The sequence below is a fragment of the Panthera pardus genome, unplaced genomic scaffold, assembly GCF_024362965.1.
Source record: "Panthera pardus isolate Hobbes unplaced genomic scaffold, ASM2436296v1 HiC_scaffold_18, whole genome shotgun sequence".
Classification (NCBI taxonomy): Eukaryota; Metazoa; Chordata; class Mammalia; order Carnivora; family Felidae; genus Panthera; species Panthera pardus.
The window spans coordinates 6,447,565-6,466,094 of NW_026526743.1; the positions used below are offsets into that span (position 1 = coordinate 6,447,565).

General features: G+C 56.2%; 1 protein-coding gene and 1 long non-coding RNA gene across 2 annotated transcripts; one reads left to right on the forward strand and one right to left on the reverse strand.

The window, feature by feature from the left end:
- Window positions 1-1,806: 1,806 nt before the first annotated feature.
- Window positions 1,807-12,234, reverse strand: LOC128778005 (uncharacterized). Its single transcript, XR_008423308.1, has 3 exons — window positions 10,828-12,234; window positions 10,460-10,579; window positions 1,807-2,066 (listed from the first exon to the last, which is right to left on the reverse strand). It is a non-coding gene; the product is annotated as an uncharacterized LOC128778005 (long non-coding RNA).
- Window positions 12,235-12,333: 99 nt separating this feature from the next.
- On the forward strand, window positions 12,334-16,985 carry UBE2S (ubiquitin conjugating enzyme E2 S). The gene is made up of 4 exons (XM_019437894.2): window positions 12,334-12,549; window positions 13,163-13,310; window positions 14,639-14,829; window positions 16,518-16,985. The coding sequence occupies exons 1-4, from the start codon at window positions 12,547-12,549 to the stop codon at window positions 16,836-16,838; spliced, it is 663 nt and encodes a 220-aa protein (XP_019293439.1). The 5' UTR covers window positions 12,334-12,546; the 3' UTR covers window positions 16,839-16,985.
- Window positions 16,986-18,530: the final 1,545 nt, after the last annotated feature.

Below are 18,530 nucleotides of genomic sequence, written 5' to 3' on the forward strand. Positions count from 1 at the left end.
TCCATCATCTTGAGGGCCAAGCACGACAATGGCTGCATTTCAGTTGTGTTCTGGGGTCCCACGGCACCTATAATCGTTCCCGTAAGGGGAACTAGCACAATAACACACCATTTTCCTATTCCCTCAAAAATGGAGTAAGGTGAGGACCCCTCTGATGACATCATCCTTAGTCTGCCCCTTTTTAATGATGTCACTGCCTCTCCCCTGACTTAAGCTGATGCCTGCATCAACCCCGCCACAGACCTGGTCTTGGCCAGACCCCATCACCCCCCTGGTGAGGGCATCCAGGCCCCTCCTGGTAACTCACAGCCCTTCACCCAACCATCTCATCGGTGACAGGGTCAACACAGATACCTTTTATCATCACCAGGGAGTGTGTGTGTGGGGGGGCGCTTTACAGGTCTCAGGTGATATCACTGCCCCTGTTACCTGGACCCCTATCCAAAACAGCACTCCATTGGCTTGGGCCAGACTTGACCCCATGGGCTGGGTGGGCAGCTGTGGCCCCTCTGGGGCCTTCAATCATGTCTTCTGCTGGCCTGATCGTGGAGCAGGCCCATCCTGAGGGCCACAGCCACTGCCAGTGCCATGGTGGGGTGGTGATCTGCATCATCTCAAGACGACAGAGAGGTAGTGTTCTCCCCCTCCCTCCCCCTCACACACCAGGGAGCCTCCAGGGGTTTTGGGGATTCCTCAACACCCAATGCACAATCTGCCCCAATTCCCTTTGTATATAGCCATGTTGCAGGGGGGCGGCCATTCCCCCACTTTTAAAGGGCTACATACCCCCTCCCCAGCCCCCAAGGCAAGGCGAGGGGGCCTCTTCTCCCTTCTCTGGGCCGTCCCTCTCCCTCTTGTCTCCCCCCCTCCCCCCCCCCAAAACTGGCACCTCAGCTCATCCCTTCCCGTCAGGAGCTTGGGGCAGAGAACTGGCCCTCAGCTCCCACCACACCGAGGGAACTGGGGAGCCACCCCCATCTACCTGGGCCCCAGTGCCAGTTTTTTGACTCCATGCTTATGGCTGCTCCTCTGGGTTCCTCCAATCCCTCCTAGGGCCTCGCGGCGCCCAGTGCCCCTCAGGCAGACTGTGACTTCCCAAGAAAGGAGCCAGCTTGGGCACCTGCCCCCCTTGCAGACCCTCTGCTCACCTTCCCCACTGAGCACTCAGCTTTCTCCAGCCCCCAGAATTTGGGGGTTTGGGATCTTTCAGCTTTTGTACTCGCCCCTACACACCTCAACTTGCCCTCTCCTGGCCTGGATTCCAGGAATCTCATTCCCCCTTCCCCGCACTCATTCTGCCACAGGCCGCCTGACCTCGGGGCCTTGACCTCTTATCTCAAATAAGCCATAGTGGGGAGAGGTCTCAAGGGGGTGAGGAAGCAGCCCTGCCCTGCCCGATCACCCTCGATGCTTCCGGAGCCGGGACCTCGCCATCTGAGTCTTCCGCCCCTGATAAATGCGCATGCGCGCACACTCACACATTTCCCCCACCCCCCACTTCTGGTGGAGGGGGCAAGGGGAGGGGTGCAGAGAGAAGCCAAACAATTCTGGACCAGACAGTGCTGGACAGCTTTTTATCCCTGCCCCTCCCGGGCTCTACACCAGACCCCCCTCCCCCCCAGTTCCTTGGTGAGGACAGCGGTGGAGTGGTAACTTGGTATTTTTTGGAATAAACAGATGTTTCCTGAGCCCCAGTCTCAAGGTTTACTGTCGAGAAGAAATGGGTTTCCACCACTGCGTTTGTGTCACTGGCCGAGGCGGGGGTGGGCATCTAAGAGTCCATAGAGGTGGTCAGGGCTGCCCCCCCCCCCCCCCCAGTCTGTCACCAAGAAAGGAGCTGGGTGTGGGAGGGACCGGTACAGCACCTTGAAAAGTCCTCGGTTTCTTCCAAAGAAAGCCTCTTCCCTCTGTGCATTTAAGCATGTGTTTGCACCTCCTTCTACCTGAGGCCTTTGGCTGAGTCTGACGGAAGCGGGGTGCTCCGTGCTGTTGGTTTGCTGGGGCCGCTGAACCGAGCAGCTCACCCAACAGAAATGTGCCACCTCCTGGTTCTGCAGGCTGCAGGTCTGCGAGCAAAGGGTCTCCGTGTTGGTTCCTTCTGAGGCAGAGCAGAACTGGTGCTGTGCCGCTCTCCTAGCTTTTGGTGGCTTGCTGGCAACAGCTGGCACTCTACACACACATCATCTTCCCTCTGTACTTTTCTGTCTCTGGGTACAAACTTCCCCATTTTCTAAGGACAACCAGTTATGTTGGAATAGGGCCCATCCTCAGTGACTTCTAAACCCGATCATCTGTAAAGACCCTACTCCCAAAAGAGGTCACCTTCACTGGTCCTGGAGATTAGGAAGGACTTCAATGTCTCTATTCTGGGGGGAGGGGGAGACACAATTCAAGCCATAACAGGGGGTGTTACATGGCACGGTTCATTCAATTACCAGTTTTTGTGATAACAAGGAAGGATTTTTCCCCCAGTGCATTAAAATATTTGCATAATGAGGACAAGAGCTGACAGTAAGCCACACTGGGGAGAGTAGGTGCCTGCAAGGCTTTATGAACTTTAGGACACCTGTCCCCTAGGGGCACCAAAGTGTTTGTTCATGAATCGTAGACTTCCATCTTACATTGAAGGGCTCATTTGCACATGCCTCTGGGGGTGGATTGTGTGTGCAGTTCATTCCAGTATTGATTTTATCTCAAAGATAACCCCTTCCTGGGAAGCCTAATTTCATCTCGAAGATAACACACTTCCTGGGGAGTGTGTGACACTTGATCTCGGGGTTGTGAGTTTGAGCCCCATGTTGGGTGCAGAGATTACTTAAAAATAAAATCCTTTATTAAAAAGGAAAAGAAAATCCCTCCCTCTCTGGTGCATTTGTTTCCCAAATTTTAACATTTATTTATTTTTTGAGAGAGTGTAAGCGAGGGAGGGGCAGACAGAGAGGGAGACACAGAATCCGAAGCAGGCTCCAGGCTCTGAGATGTCAGCACAGAGCCTGACATGGGGCCCAAACTCACAAACCAGGAGATCATGACCTGAGCCAAAGTCAGACACTTAAACAACTGAGCCACCCAGGAGCCCGTTTCCCAAATTTTAGATTTTACTTGATTAGTCAGGGTTCTCCAGAAAACTGGAGCCAATAAGACTGTGTGTGTGTGTGTGTATTCATTTTAAGGAACTGCTTCCTGTGATTGTGGGGTTGGCAAATCCAAAGTCTGTGAGGCAGGTCAAAGGCTGGAAATTCAGGCAGGCTTTCCATGTTACAGCCTTGACACAAAATTCTTCTTCTCTGAGATACTTTATCTTTGGTCTTATGGCCTTCAACTGATTGAGTGAGGCCCACCCATGTGATCTTGAAGTCAACGGATAGTAGACATTAATCACATCTACAAAATACCTCACAGCAACATCTGGACTGGGGTTTGACCCAGCAAATGGGAATGGTAGGCTGGCAAAGTGGACATGAAATCTAACCATCGCACTGTCCTTGTGGGGAAGTGGTCACTCCTAGCTTGCTGGAGGGACAGTGTGATCTGCTTTGGAGAAAGCCTCATCCCCTTCCGTGTGGTCAACTGTTCAGCACTGGCCAGAGCTCACCTAGTCAGGTTTATTTGTTTGGCTGTAGATTAGTGGGGCAGGAGGGACGCGTGCAGTGCACTCGAATCTTGGTGTTATGCTCCCTCGTTAAATGTGTCACCTGGTGAGCACAAGGGTTGTCTGCATATTCTTAGAAACCACCTCTTCTCATTGGCGTCTTTGTCTGCAGATAACTGGAGGGGGTGGGGGAGAGGTGACCATGCAGCGCATCCAAGTATGGGTTCCCTGAGCACGCGACAATTCTCCCCGTAGGGACACAGAAGGACAGTACTCCCCTGTCCCCTTGAGATCAGATGTTCCCACGTGATATGCTTGAAGTAGGAACAGAGGTAGGTAGAAGCTTCCGAGAGCCCATGTGCAGACAGATCCCCACACTCTTCCTTTCCCCACTGGCAATGTTTCAGGTGATGCCTACTCTGTGGGCCTGCATCCAAGACACATCAGCCAGGGCCCCAAATAGCGACTTCAGCCAAGCCTCGATGGACATGCAGTGTGAGTGGGAAATAAACCCTGTTCCTTTAACAATGGGGGTTTGGGGGCTACTTGTTACTGCAGCACAGTGTAGTCCATTCTGGCTGTTACAGGTTGCCTGTGGGGGGGGGGGGGGAGGATGGGTGCCTAGAGGCTTTTCGACATATCCTCTTTTGTGCTTCTGAATTTTTGTGTCAGTGGGGAGCCCGACGCAGGGCTCGAACTCACAAACTGTGAGATCATGACCGGAGCTGAAATCGAGTTGGACGCTCGACCGACGGAGCCAGCCAGGCGCCCCTAAAATCAAATATAAATTTAAATGTAAACGGTGCCAGCTTTGACTGGCATTCCCCTCGCTGAGCGTGTGCCCAGGAGGGACTGCAAGATGGGAGGTCCCAGTCTCACTCCTCGGCCCTGCAGAGTGACCACACTGAGTTGCAAGGCCAGGGCTTAAAGGCACGTACTTTTCATTGGACACGGCCTCCATGTGCCAGTCCAGTCGCCTTCTTCACTTGTGTTCCACCCAGAAAAGAACAATCTGATCGACACACACCGTGCTTTGGATGGGCAAGTCATGGCTATGGTCTGACGTGAGCATTTCTGCCTTCGTAGCCTAACACTTGCTCAGTCTGCAACTCCGCTGTGTCAATAAATACAGCTCCCACGAGACTATTCTTAACCCGTTGACAGGGAGGGCCTGCGAGCTCCTGAAATCTACACCAGATGCCGTGTCCATGTGCCTTCCCCTCTGCCGCCATTAACTTCGGGTTTTGAAATAATTTCAAACTTGCTCAACAGCTACCAGAATAAGTCAGAGAACACCTGTACACACTTCGCCAATTCACCAGTTGTTAACGTTGCAACACACTGCTTCGGGATTCTCTTTCCATATAAACACCTTTTTTTTCTTCTCCAGAGGTGCGTGAGGGTGAGTTGCGCACGTCATACCCTTTTGTCGCGAAGGGGCATTTCTGGAGAACAAGGACGTTCTCTTCCACATCCACAGCACAGGGACCGAAACCAAGCACTTCACGCTGATGAAGCCCATGTTCCGGTTTCACCGACTGTCCCAACCCTGCTTTGGAGCAGTTTCTTTGCAGTCCCTGCTGTCTGGGGACGAGCTATTACATGTGATTGTCTCTTGAGGCTCCTCTAGTTTGATCAGTCCCTCTGTCTTTTTCACGCCATTGATGCTTTTCAGGAGTCCAGGATGGCTCTTTTGCAGGATGTCCCTGCACCCGGTCCGAGGTCTCCTCATGAATAGGTCCAGGCTGTGCACGTCCGGCAGGAGATTCAGCGGTGACACCGACCTCTTGGCACATCACCATGGGGACAGCCTGTGCTGGCCACCAGCTGGGACTGCTGCTGTTAGCTTGGACCACTTGGCCGGGGCACCGAGGAGGGGCTGTTTCCCCCTCGGTAAACAGGAAGTACCCTGCCTGAGGGCCCTCGGACTTGTTCCCCCTCAAACTTGTACCTGCTGCTTCAAGCCTCCCTGGGTGATTCTCTTGCCTAGAATCTGGGTGATTCTTACTGTGGTGTCTGCCGAATGATATTTTCTAATTTCACCCTTCCTCTGGCATTTGTTACTTAGCATTTGCACACGATCATTCCAGGGGAACAGGATTCAGTACCCCCGTCAGACTCTGTGAGACACCACTGAGTCCAACAACAAATTCACCAGGACTCTCAATGGCACCTGGAAGTGACAGACTCCCGTCCCTACCCACACAGCGTTTGGGTCCTTCCCCTTTTCCATTACTGTAAACAATGCTTGGAGGAACATCTTTCGCAAACCGCTTGGTGCGTTCGCTTCTCGCTTCCTAGGATGAGCCCCCAGGAGACGAATGTCTGAGTTGCACGGTGGTGTGTTTTACACATTTGCTACTCAAATGCCACGCTGCAGCCTCAGAAGTCCCGCCGGGTCCGTGGATGTGCGAACATCTCTCTGCCTCCGTCCTCACCGGCACTGATCATTACCCTGCTTGGTCTGGGTGTGCAGCAGAGGTACTGGTTTTACAGCCAGTAAAGGAAGGCCCTGGTGCACGAAAGTGTGTTTTCAGCCAACGTGATGTCTGCACTGCTTTCTAGGGTTTCTGGTGCCTGGAATGGCCGGCGGAAGAAGCGGGTCATTACCAGCGTGTCCATTGCCTGATCCATTTCGGGGCATCCTTCCAATCAGTGAAGGTCCCTCCCACCCAGGAGAGCTCGAAGTCCTGCTCTTGGGACACAAGGGCACGCGGTGTTGTTAACCACCTACTGAGTCAACCGCAGACGGCCAAGTGCTCAGAGGTTTGAAGCCCCCCAGGGGCAGAGGACCTGCTGACCACCACAGACGGTGGCCTCAGAAATGAAGCTGGGGGTATTTACACATGGAAAATGCTCAGCCACACCGGGAGGAAAGGAGACAGGGCTGAAGGGGAAAGCACCGTGGTCTGCCCGCGATGGATCATGCATTTTGAAGATCGCCGATATCCAGGCTCATTCCTGAATCAGGACATCGACGTCGGCTGCACCCCTGCCCGGAACGGCTTTCTCCACATTTCCACAAAACTTGCTCCCTCACCGCCATTAAGCCTGTACTCAAATGCCTCCTTCTCAAGAAAGTCCACCGTGGCCACCCTGCCTAAAATGCCCTCCCACGGCATTCCCAATACTCCTTACCCTGCTCTGATTTCTCAGTAATTAGTACCATTTCACACCATCAACCTTCCTTACGTACTAGCCCGAGACTTTCCCAGTTTTAGCACCGAAAGTCCTGTGTCTTGCGCAAACCAGGACAGCTGAGCACCTGGGTTTTGTGCTTGGTGTTTACTACCTATCTCCCCCTACAACGAAAGCCCCGGGAAGGCAGGGTTTTGTCTCCTGTCCTGCTCTTGGATCTGTCCCAAGCACGTAGAACAGCGCTTGCAAACGGATGGTGCTTACGAAAGAAAAAGAAAAAAGAAACATCACTTGTTAGGGAGCCTGGGTGGCTCAGACACTCGAGCGTCCGACTTCGGCTCAGGTCATGATCTCACGGTTTGTGAGTTCAAGCCCCATGACGGACTCTGTGCTGACAGCTCAGAGCCTGGAGCCTGCTTCAGATTCTGTCTGTCTGTCTCTCTCTCTCTCTCAATGCCCCTCCTCCACTCGCTTGCGCTCACACGCTCTCTCAAAAATAAATAAACGTTAAAAACAACAACAACAACAGTAAAACACTTGTTAAACAGGTCAGGTCCTGATGGTGGTGAGGATCCAAACAAGGGCCACTTCTAGGCGCTTCTCCCTCAGGAAAGCTCAGGACAGTGCCCAAAGGTAAATGCTCACGTGTGCTCCCTGCAGCTTGTAGCCAAGGACTGGACCTGGAGTAAACGCTCACGGGTCGGAGAGTGCTAGAAAGTGTGGGCGCTCTTCCCGAGGAGCAGGGCACACCCACCCCCCCCAGGGCAGGTGTGTGTGGACGTGTGCACACAGATGTGAGCACAGCCGCTCCAGGACCCCCGGGGTGCTCACAGGGGTAGCCGAGGGGGTGTGCGTGAGTGGGGGGGAGGACAAGAGCTGCACCTCCCGTCTTTCCTTCCTGCACCTCAGTAGCCATGCGAGTTCCCCCCCAGAACCTACTTCTCTCATCATGTAATACAAACAAACAGGAGAAATGAAAATCGATTTGTGAGGCTAGAATTCAGGCTGAAGGGACAACCTGGGTTTCAATGCAGAAGACGTTTCTGGGCCGGGGTGCCTGGGTGGCTCACTCGGTTTGAGCTTCCGACTTTGGCTCAGGTCATGATCTCGGGGCTTGTGAGTTCGAGCCCTGCATGGGGCTCTCTGCTGTCAGCACAGAGTTAGCTTCGGATCCTCTGTCCCCCTCTCCCTGCCCCTCCCCCGTGCTCTGTCTCTCTCAAAAATAAAACAAACAAACAAAAAAAAAAGAGTAAGCTTCCGGGTCACCAGTATTTAGCAAAGGGAAGGCACCCTATGCCCACCCTTCCCCACCTCTCCCAAACTGACTCAGGGCCATCACTAGGCCACCTCCCGACTAATTCTCCAATCTGTCCTCTTCTCTCCAACTGCCAAGGCCACCGCTTTAGCTTCTTTCCCTGAGCATGAGGCATCTGAGTTTTCTCCGTCTTGGAGCATGTGCAGGAATTTCATTCTTTCTGTGGCCATAGAACAGCCCATTGTATGGGAGGCACCACAGCTGGTGTGGCCATTCCTCAGCTGATGAACTTCTGGGTTTTTCCACCTTTTGGTCATCGTGAATAATGCCGTTGGCAACACCTAAGTGTGACTTTTTGCGCAAACGTCTGTTTTCAATTATCTGGAGTAATAATCAGAACCATGGGTTCACACGGTAGCTGTATTTACATCTGAGGGATTGCCAGAATGTTTTCCAAACCAGTGGTACCATTTATCATTCCCACCAGCCATGTGTGAGAGTTCTGATCTCTTGGGGCACCTGGGTGGCTTGGTTAGTTAAGTGTCTGACTCTTTTTAAATTTTTTTTTAATGGTTACTTATTTTTGAAAGAGAGACAGAGCGTGAGCAGGGGAGGGGCAGACAGAGAGGGAGTCACAGAATCCACGACAGGCTCCAGGCTCCGAACTGTCAGCACAGAGCCTAACATGGGGCTCGAACCCACGAACCGTGAGATCATGACCTCAGTAGGACACTTAACCAACTGAGCCACTCAGGCATCCTGAGGGTCCAACTCTTGACCTCAACTCAGGTCGTGATCTCACAGTTCAAGGGATCAAGCCCCACGCTGGGCTCTGTGCTGACAGTGCATGGAGTCTGCTTGGGATTCTCTCTCTCCCTCTCTGCCCTCCCCTGTTTGTACTCTCTCTTTCTCTCAAGATTAATAAACATTAAAAAAAAAAAAAAAAAAAAAAAGAGTTCCAATTTGTCCACACCCTCTCCAACACTTGCTATAGGCTGACTTTTTTTATAACTGCCACCCTGGTGGTGTAAATTGGGATCCCACTGTGGTTTTAGGTGGCATTTCCCACATGGCTAATGCTGTTGAGCATTTTTGTCACATGCTTACTGGCCACTTACAGATCATTTCCCTGCCACCACAGTCCCTTCTCAGGATCTGCAACGGTCTCCTCCCTGGCAGGGAGGCAGGGCTGTTCATTCTTTTCTCCACCCAGCAGTCAAGTAACCTGCAAACACCCGAGTCAGACCACAGCACTGCTCTGCTCAAAACCCTGCAGTGGCTCCCTACTACCTCAGAGAAAGGGGCAGAGTTCTAACCATGGCTTGGAAGGCCCTGCATGAGACCTCCCACCCCAACCTCATCTCCCCCCCGCACTCCTCCCTACCTTCCAGCCACACTGGCCTCCATGCAGTTCCTCAGATGTTCCAGCTGTTCCCGCTGCTGCCTGGAATGCTCTTCTCTGATAAGCCTATAGCTCACTTCTCGCCTTCCTTCCGACCCGGGTTCAAATGACACCTGCTTGCCGAGGCCTACCCTGGCCACCTAGCTTAACATTCGCAGGACCTAGTGCCCCGAGCCCCTTCCTGTGCTTCTTTCTTTGTCCACGGTTCTTGTTCCTTCTACATACTCCAAGTCTTACGAATTTATTGGACTGTTTTATGTCTGCCCTGGCCCACTACAGCAAACCCCACTTGGGCAAAGATCTTTGTCTGTTTCCTGAGGTACCCTAAGCACCCAGAATGGTCCCCGGCACACACTAGGTGCTCAGCAAACACCTGCTGAGTGAATGAACACCCCTGACTTGTCAGGCATCCTGCTGGGGGCTGAGGACCGAGTCCCTGATCTCCTGGAGCTCACCTAATCAGCGGTGACAGCAATAAACACGTCCTAAGTGATCAAGAAATGACAAATTTCGACAGACCGGGATCAAAGAGGGTGGAGTATGCCAGCAAGCAAGGCAGTGGAAAGTTCTCCAGGTACAAGGGACCCACGCCCAAGTGTTCTCAGGTCAGACAGCTTGGCAGATACCAGGGACCAACAGAAAGGCAGCCCAGGGGGCTTTGGGGAGTGTGCTGTTGGAAGCTTGGGGTCTAGTCAAAATGTAGCGGGGCAGAAGGGTCCTGCGAAGTTTCCAGCAGGGACAGTGCCTGTTGGGATTGGGATTCCAGGGGATGGTAAACAAGGACCTACCCAAGGGCCACTCGGGCCACTACCTGTTCTTGTAAACAAAGCCTAAGCGGAACACGGCCACCCCTTCCTCTTCATGTTGGCGAGGCCACTAAAGCAGGGCTGAGCAGTGGGTTGAGACAGAGACCCACGGTCCACAAAGCTGAAAGCCTTTTCTGAAAAGGTCTGCTGACCTCAATTTCAAGATGACCGTTCAGGGGGTAGGCGACCCCTCCCTCTCCCCCACAGCAGGTCCTGTTGACTTTCACGGAACCCCAACCCCTCGACCCACCCCGACTGCCACAAACCTGCTCAGCACGGTCTTCATCCCCACCTCCATGGCTGCCAGCACCTCCTCCTCGGCCTCTCTGTTCTCGACTGGAAGTCAGACGGAGTCGCGCTCGGCTCAGAGCCTCCCGCGGCTCCTCCTTGATAGAAGGAAAGAACACAGCGTTCTGCTCACTGCGGCCTGGACCCGAGACCTGCCTCTTCCCTTTCTCTAAAGGTTCCCCCCACCCCATCACTCCCTGTCTCCCCCGCCCTCCCAGCGCAGGCCCTGATATTCCCTCCTCCGGTCTTTATCACACTCCCACAGCACGTTATATATTTGCTTGCCTGCCTGGCACCCCCAGGAGAGCGTCAGCCCCACGCCGCCAGGGGTTTTGCCCCTTGCTACCCTCCGCCTATTCCAAAAGCTTCGTGCGTGCACATCGTGCTTCCACCCGACAGGGTTGCCGCCTGCAATGGAACGAGGGCAGTGCCTGGCGCACAGCTCGCAGGGGTTGCATCGTGACCGTCACTATCAGCACGGTTGTGTCTTTTGGATGCATCCTTGCGGCAGGGCCGGGCTTGACTACCATACCACCTCGACCTTGTCTCTGCTTGGGGGGGTGGGGGGAACCTGGGCGAGGCCCCTGCTTCTTCCCTCAGTGTCCTTGAGCGCCCCTCGGGTCAGAGTCCCCTGCAACCGGCTGGCTGGTACTGAGGACCAGGTGGGGCTCGCCAGTACGCGGCGGATCCTCCGTGGGTGCTTACGGAGCACAACAGTGGGGTCCCTGCTGCTGGAGCTCGGGCCGCATGCACGAGGGAGGCGGCTCAGGGGTCTTCCCGGGACACGTGGCGGGCAGGGATGGGAGGCCGAGGCCGGTGCCCGGGACACGGCGAGGACAAGGGGACACCATTCCCCGGCGCGGGGCTGCAGGGTGGCGAGGCCCGTCGGGGACACGGGGACACCGCCGCGGGGCTACAGGGTGGAGACCCGAGGACCACTGGCGGGCAGCGCCAGGCCCCGACCTCCTTCCGGCACATCCCGAGGGAGCCCGGCGCCCGCTTCCCGCGTGGGGAAACAGAAACCCGACGTCGTGATTGCCACCTGGCCAGAGTCACAGGCCACAGACGGCCAAGCCCTCAAGGCCGTGCAACCTGCTTCTGCCCCGCCCGCGACACACGACACGGGTCACGGGGCAGTGCCCGCACAAAATGGCGCCTCGTAGAAAAATGCAGCCGACTCCCAGCGCCCATCCCCACCGCGGGCTGAGGAGCGGGCGCGGACGGCCGCGCACACCTAATTTGCATATACAAAACAGACGAACTTCGTTGGCTACGAACGGCTTGGCCCGACCTAGACAAGGTTCCCATTGGTTACTCTCCACTCCTTCCCGCCCCCCTGGCACCGCCTTCTCCATCTAGGACTGGCGCTTACGAGCCCCGTGACGCCATTCCACCATTACGTGTCCCCATTGGCCAGGGAGCCTTCCGTCATCCGTTTAAACCCCCCGAGTCCCGCCCTCCCATGCCCCTCCCCGGCTCCGCGGCCGACCGTTACTCGCGTGCGCGATTTCCTGGGCGTCAGGGCACGCGCGCGTACGCCGGGCGGAGGAGGCGTCTCATTCAAACGGCCCAATCAGCGGTCGCGTTGCCTCTCGCTTCCTCTCCTTCTCTATTCTCCCGCCTCAGAGCCCCCATTCTCCGGGGACCCCATTACGACCCCCGTGCGTCCCCATTGGCCGACCTGCCGCGCGTCCCCCTCCCCAACTTCTCCTGCTTCTGCCCGCAGCTTGCGGGAAGGGAGCGAGCGCCCCGAACGCCGAGGACCTTGCGCGGTGACGTCACGGGTCGAGGCGCGGCGCTCCGGGGCCGCGGGGGGGGTGTGGCCTACGGACGGCTACAAAAGGGCGGCGGTGCGCGCGCGACCGGCTCAGTGCGGCTGGGCGCTCGGGGCAGGAGGAGTTCTAGGCGCTCAGCGCGGCGGGCGTCGGAGGCAGCGGGGAGTGGAGCGGAGCTGCCGGGGCCTCCCTAGGGCCGCAGCGGCAGCAGTTGGGCCCCCCGCCCCAGCCGGCGGCCCGCAGAGCGCAGGAAGGGGGCCGGGGGGACCCGCCCCCGGCCGGCCACAGTCATGGTGAGCGCGGAGGCCAGGCCCGGGAGGGGCGGTCAGGGGCCCCCCTGGAGGAGGAGGCGGGGTCTCAGGAGCCTCTCGCGGACTCACTGGGGTATCGGGGGGCCCGCCTGGGGTCCCGGGCCTGGGATGGGCCCGCGGGCCCTCCTGGAGGCGGGGCAGGAGCGGAACCTGGGCGGCCCGCAGGTTCCCCAGAGGGGAAGGCCCGGCTGAGTCCCGGAGAGGGCTCTGGGGCTTTGTGGCTCGCCCGTGGGTGTTCCGGGAGCAAGGACGCTCCGCCTCCATCTCCAGGCCCGAGCTGGGGTTTCGAAGATGGTTTCACCAAGGTTAGGTAGGGAGGGGGACCAGGGTAGGCCTCGGGCGTACCCCGAAACACTGGGGACCATGCCTGACTGTGAGCAAGACTTGGGGGCCTCTGGAGAAGGCAGAACCATCCACAAGCCCCTTGGAAGGCCCGTCCCCATTTCTAGTGGGAGGTCAGCTTTGGACGGCCATCTGGAGCATGCTGGGTGGGGGACCTGGGGACTGCGGGATCAACACCAGGGTGGCCACTGCATCCTTAGATCCAGGAAGCCCCGGCTCCGCCAGCTACCCACCCCTTCTCTTCTGTGTCCAGAACTCCAATGTGGAGAACCTGCCCCCCCACATCATTCGCCTGGTGTATAAGGAGGTGACCACGCTGACTGCTGACCCGCCTGATGGCATCAAGGTGTTCCCCAACGAGGAAGACCTCACTGACCTGCAGGTCACCATCGAGGGCCCTGGTGAGTGTGGGCAGGAGGAGTGTGCTTGTGGGTTCCTCTTGAGTACGAGAAAGGGTCGGAAAGAAAGACCGTTTCCACGTGATTTCACTTATACGTGGCATCTAGAAAACAAACAAACCGAAAAAGCAGAACTAGAACAATAGGAAGCTCCAGTTACAAGTTGGACTGTGCCGGGTGCTGGGGACGCAGTGGTGGACCAGGGAGCCCTCTGACTTGGCGCTCACGGCTTGCAGGGCCGGACACCACAACCACTGACCGTGTACATGTTTCCTGCAAGGTGGTGAGAGCATCTAACGGGGGCTGTAGCAGGCTTGTCAGGTAGGGGTTCTCTGGGGCCTGGAGGGTGGGCCGGATGACCGCAGACTCCTTGCTGTCATGTCCGGGACCCACGGGACAGAGCAGGGAACTAGCCGGACACGGTGTTGCAAGAGGGAACAGTAATAACCAGGTGATTATGTGTGATCGTTTAACCGTGCAGTGAATTAGTGTGCTGCTTCTACACAGTGACACAAGAGGTTGCGAGAGCGCGTGGTGAAAGACTTGGCCGCGCATGGGACAGTGGGGAGGGCGTCAGGGAAGACTTCTGGGTTATTATCACGCAGTGCTCGATGGTGATAGGCCGGGTTCCAAGGCAGGCGCCGTGGGTACTTTGTAGGGGCAGAGAAGAGACTGATGGAGCTTTCAGGGAGCAGAAGAGTCTGTAAGGAGTTGGGAAAGGAAGCCATTGGTGGGTTCAAAGATGTGATGGCTGCAGTGTTCCTTTGACAGGGAGGGGGCAGGGCGGTCAGGAAACTATTAACCGCTGGCTTCGGGAAAGAGGTGACCGTAGAGGCGGGGTCAGGTGCAGGAGGGCGCCTAGACGTCAGTCGCCAGGCTGCCACTGAGGGATGTGGGGATTGGGGTACGAGGAACAACAGTGGGCACAGAACCGCTCCCTCGTGTGTGTGTGTGTGTGTGTGTGTGTGTGTGTGTGTGTGTGTGTCATGAGCAAGTGGGTGGACGAGAACCTTTCACTGAGGCAGGCTGGCGGGCAGACCTGGAGTTGACAACAGTCCCATCATTTGCCTGCGGGCCTTCAAAGAAGATCTTCCTGCTTCCTAGAAGATCTGTGGGTGGGAGCGTCTGCCCTCGGGAAGGAGAGAGGAGGCGTCCGGGGGTGGCTACCAGCACCAGGTCAGGGCCATCACCCTGAGGCAGGGAGCTGAGCCTCGCTCCACTCTCACGAAAGCCTCGGTCTTGTGGGGGGTAGGGGGGGTGGCGGCAGGGCACTGGGCTCACAGCCAGACTGGAGACTGGGCGTCCTGACCCGGCCCCCTCCTGCACTCCAGAGGGGACCCCTTACGCCGGAGGCCTGTTCCGCATGAAGCTCCTGCTGGGGAAGGACTTTCCCGCCTCCCCGCCCAAGGGCTACTTCCTGACCAAGATTTTCCACCCCAACGTGGGCGCCAACGGTGAGATCTGCGTCAACGTGCTCAAAAGGGACTGGACAGCGGAGCTGGGCATCCGGCATGTGCTGCTGGTGAGTTCTTGGCGGGGGGCTCCCCCCTCCTGGACATCCCAGTGGCGCCTGGGCTGTGGTGCATTCTTTCTTTTTTAAAATAAACTCTGAAGTTGTTAGGGGCTTCTGTGTAAAAGTCCAAGTTTCCAGATGGAAAATTCTGGAAGGCTTGGCAGTGCTTGATCCACTGAGCGTGGTTGTACAGGTTGTGCCGTGCCTGGTGTACCTTTGCTGTGTGTGGAACGCGCAAGGGGTTTGTGTAATGGGACACTTTCCTGATGGAGCAAGTCAGGCATCGGGCGGGGGCGGGGGGGGGGGGGTTGGTTTCAAGTTATAATTTACAGTATGAAATTCCTGGACCATACAGTTCATTGGTTACGCGGGAGTCACAGAATTTGTACAGCCGTCACTGCCGTAGCTCAAACTTGTCGTTTCCACCAGGAGCAACTCTGCTCCACCAGGGACGGTGTGTGGTAGGGGACTCGTACTTGTCGCATCGAGTGGGAAGCCCAGGCGCTCGTGCTGCTCTGCGGCCTCACAGAGGGTGATTCGGACTCTGTGTCCACTGAGCCCAGGTGGAGACACCCATCTCCACGGCCACTAAGGCATTTAGGTCACATGCTGCCTCCTCACCCCACTCAAGGCTTACAAAAGGTTTCTGAGGGGCACCTGGCTGGCTCAGTCGGTAGGATTGTGACTCTTAACCTTGGGGTCGTGAGTTCCAGCCCCATGTTGGGCATGGGGGCTACTTCAGAAAACACATTTTTTTGAAAATGGAATTGCTCTGGAGCCCTGGGGCAGATGGTGGGGTGGGGACGCGGAGTTTCCTGCTGGGCACTTGGGGAGGATGGAGCTCCAAGGTAATCGTACTTTGTCCTCCTCTCCCGGTCGTGTCTGCAGCGGCTGCCAGGGACTCTGGAGGTGAGCTCACAGAGTGACTCTGTGTCCCCGATGATCCCTAGGAGCCTTGGGTCTGGCCCCAGCCGTGAGGGAGCGCCTGAGGGGCCTGTGGGTGTGGGGCCAGAGCTTAGAATTGGGTGTGGTCCTGGGTCCCTGCTCAGCATCATTGGTGTTTGCCGGGCCATGTGCCTTGCCTGTCACAGCAGCCAGGGGACCACCTGTTCTTGTCCTTGTTTACAGGCCAGAAGGGTCGTGTCCCCCGCTTGAGGCACAGTTAGGGCCCTGCAGGCTCCCTTTCATAGTGGCCAAAAGGGGGGTTGGGACAGACCCCACTGTGGCTGGTCTCGCTCCACCCCTTCACGGAGCCCGTGCACGTCTGGCTTCGGTTTACCCCCCACTTAAAGGGGTGTGGGGATCGGCTCCCTTCCTACACTTCCCTCTGGATGTTCCTCACGGGCCAGGTCCCTTTATTTACACCCTGATGCCTTTCTCGGTCCGGCCCGCCCACCGGAGTCTGGCTCTTCCTTGGTACCTCTGGTGACAGCCCTGGGTTTTTATGTGTCCTGTTTATGTTGAGAGATGAACAGCCCTGGAGTCCCAGCAGGCCCAGGTGTGAGTTCCTAAGTTGTCTCCCTTGCTTCCTGAGTGACCTCGGGCAAGTCCCTTCCCTCTCCAGTCCGGGCCTCGATCACAGGGGACACAGGTGTGAGCTGGGCCAGCGTCTTGTTGGGGGACAGCATCGGGAACAGGGAGCAGCCGGTGTGGAGGCCACGAGGCCCAGCCCCCTGACCTTGGTCCTCTGCCCGCAGACCATCAAGTGCCTGCTGATCCACCCTAACCCCGAGTCTGCCCTCAACGAGGAGGCTGGCCGCCTGCTCCTGGAGAACTACGAGGAGTACGCCGCCCGAGCCCGCCTGCTCACGGAGATCCACGGGGGCGCCAGCGGGCCCAGCAGCGCAGAGGCCGGCCGGGCCCCGGGTGCGGGCGCAGCCCCCTCTGCTGACCCCCTGGCTCCCGGGGGTCCTGGAGGAGCCGATGGCCCCATGGCCAAGAAGCACGCGGGTGAGCGGGACAAGAAGCTGGCAGCCAAGAAAAAGACGGACAAGAAGCGGGCGCTGCGGCGGCTGTAGTGGCTCTTCTCCAGCCCTCCCCACCTCCCCCTTCCCGACACTGACCCCCAACTCTGTCTCTAAGTTATTTAAATTATGGCTGGGGTGGGGGAGGGTGTGGGGGCACCGGGACCTGGATTTGTTTTTCTAAATAAAGTTGGAAAAGCAGCTGCTGTGCCTCACAGACACCCCAGGACCACGGCCTCAGCCACACGGGTCCCCCTGTTAAGTCCCCATGTAGGGCTGCAGCTCGCTCATCCTGTGGCAGTGGGGGAGGACCCCGATTTCCTGTCTAAAGGGGGGGGGCCGGGCCTGTTCTTGATAGTTGTTGTCTTCGTTCCTGAGGTAGGTGTGCGGCAGTGTCCCTTTCTTCCCGAGACAGTCAGGTGACAGGTGGGGGGGAAGCTGCTGGCTTCTCCACACCTGATTCAGCTCAGGGCAACAAAGCCTGTTCCCCAAATCCTAGGCCTAAAACGATGCCCATCCACCTGTCTCCGTTGGTCTGCAGCCCGGGTGCGGTGAGCTGGCCACTGTCCTCTGGTTTCACAGTTGAAGGCCTCTGCCCCGTCCACGTTCCTATCTCCAGTCTCCAGTCCCGGCAAGGGATCCCTCCTGGTGGGTTTTAGCTATCCTCAGGCTTGTAGGACCCGGTCACCCAGAGGCTGTCCTCAGCTCTTGGAAGCTCAAGTGCCCCACCTAAGGGCCAGGTCCTTCTGAAGGGCTCAGCTGATGGGCAGAAGCCTCCCAGGTGCTCCTGCTTAATTCCAGGTGACTGTGACCTAATCCTAGAAACCAGTCTGTCAAATTGACAGATTCTGCCCCACCACTCCAGGGGAGGGGGGTGGTGCAGGAGGACCTGGGGCAGGTTAGCCTCCTGTACACAGGCAGCTTTTACTGGCCTGGCCCTCTGGACTGCAGGCTGGTGGTCCTGGTCTCAGACTGATGGGGGGTGGGGCAGAGGTAAAGGCTGTAAAGCCCGAGTGGTGGGAGGGTGGGAGGGACCTCGAAGGCAGAGGCCCGGCAGCCAGCTGGCTTCAAATTGGCTTATTGTCCATTAACAAAATTTGTGGTCCCCTGTCAAAAAATGATCATGAAAAGAGAAAGGGAAACATGTCTACATAAAGACTTGTACATGAACTTTCAGAGTTGCTCCCTTTCTGATGGACAAAAAGTGGAAATAATCCAAAGGTTTAACAGATGGACTAAAATTGTGAGTTCATAGAATGGAATACTACTCAGCAAAATACTGATACAAAAACCAGCTTAGATGAATCACAAAAATATTCTCTGCTAAGTGAAGCCCTATACATAAGTGTACAAAATATCTGGTTCCACTTACGGATGAAATTCTAGAACTGGCAATATTGGTCACTAGTGGCTGAGAACAGGTCACTGGCTATCTGCAATCAAGGAAAACATGTACAGGGGCAGGGGCAACCTTCTGGAGTGATGAGTATATCCCAGATCTTGATCATATCGGTGGTCACACAGGTGCATAAATTTGTCAAAACTTCAACTAAAAATGGGTGTATTTTTATGTAAACTGTATCAACGAAGCTTATTTAATTAAGCCAATAACTTCATTTATCTAGAGTAGAAGATAAGTCAGTGGGGCAGAAGATTTTGCAAGACATATAACCAAAAAGTACTAATTCAAAGAATGTATAAAGAGCCCCTCCAAATCAATAAGAAAAAACACAAAAGAGAAACTGG

Excerpts from the sequence above, each read along its gene's own strand:
- UBE2S (XM_019437894.2), top strand. Across the intron at positions 13,311-14,638 it reads GGTCACCATCGAGGGCCCTG|AGGGGACCCCTTACGCCGGA; the intron begins GTGAGTGTGGGC and ends CCTGCACTCCAG. Across the intron at positions 14,830-16,517 it reads GCATCCGGCATGTGCTGCTG|ACCATCAAGTGCCTGCTGAT; the intron begins GTGAGTTCTTGG and ends CTCTGCCCGCAG.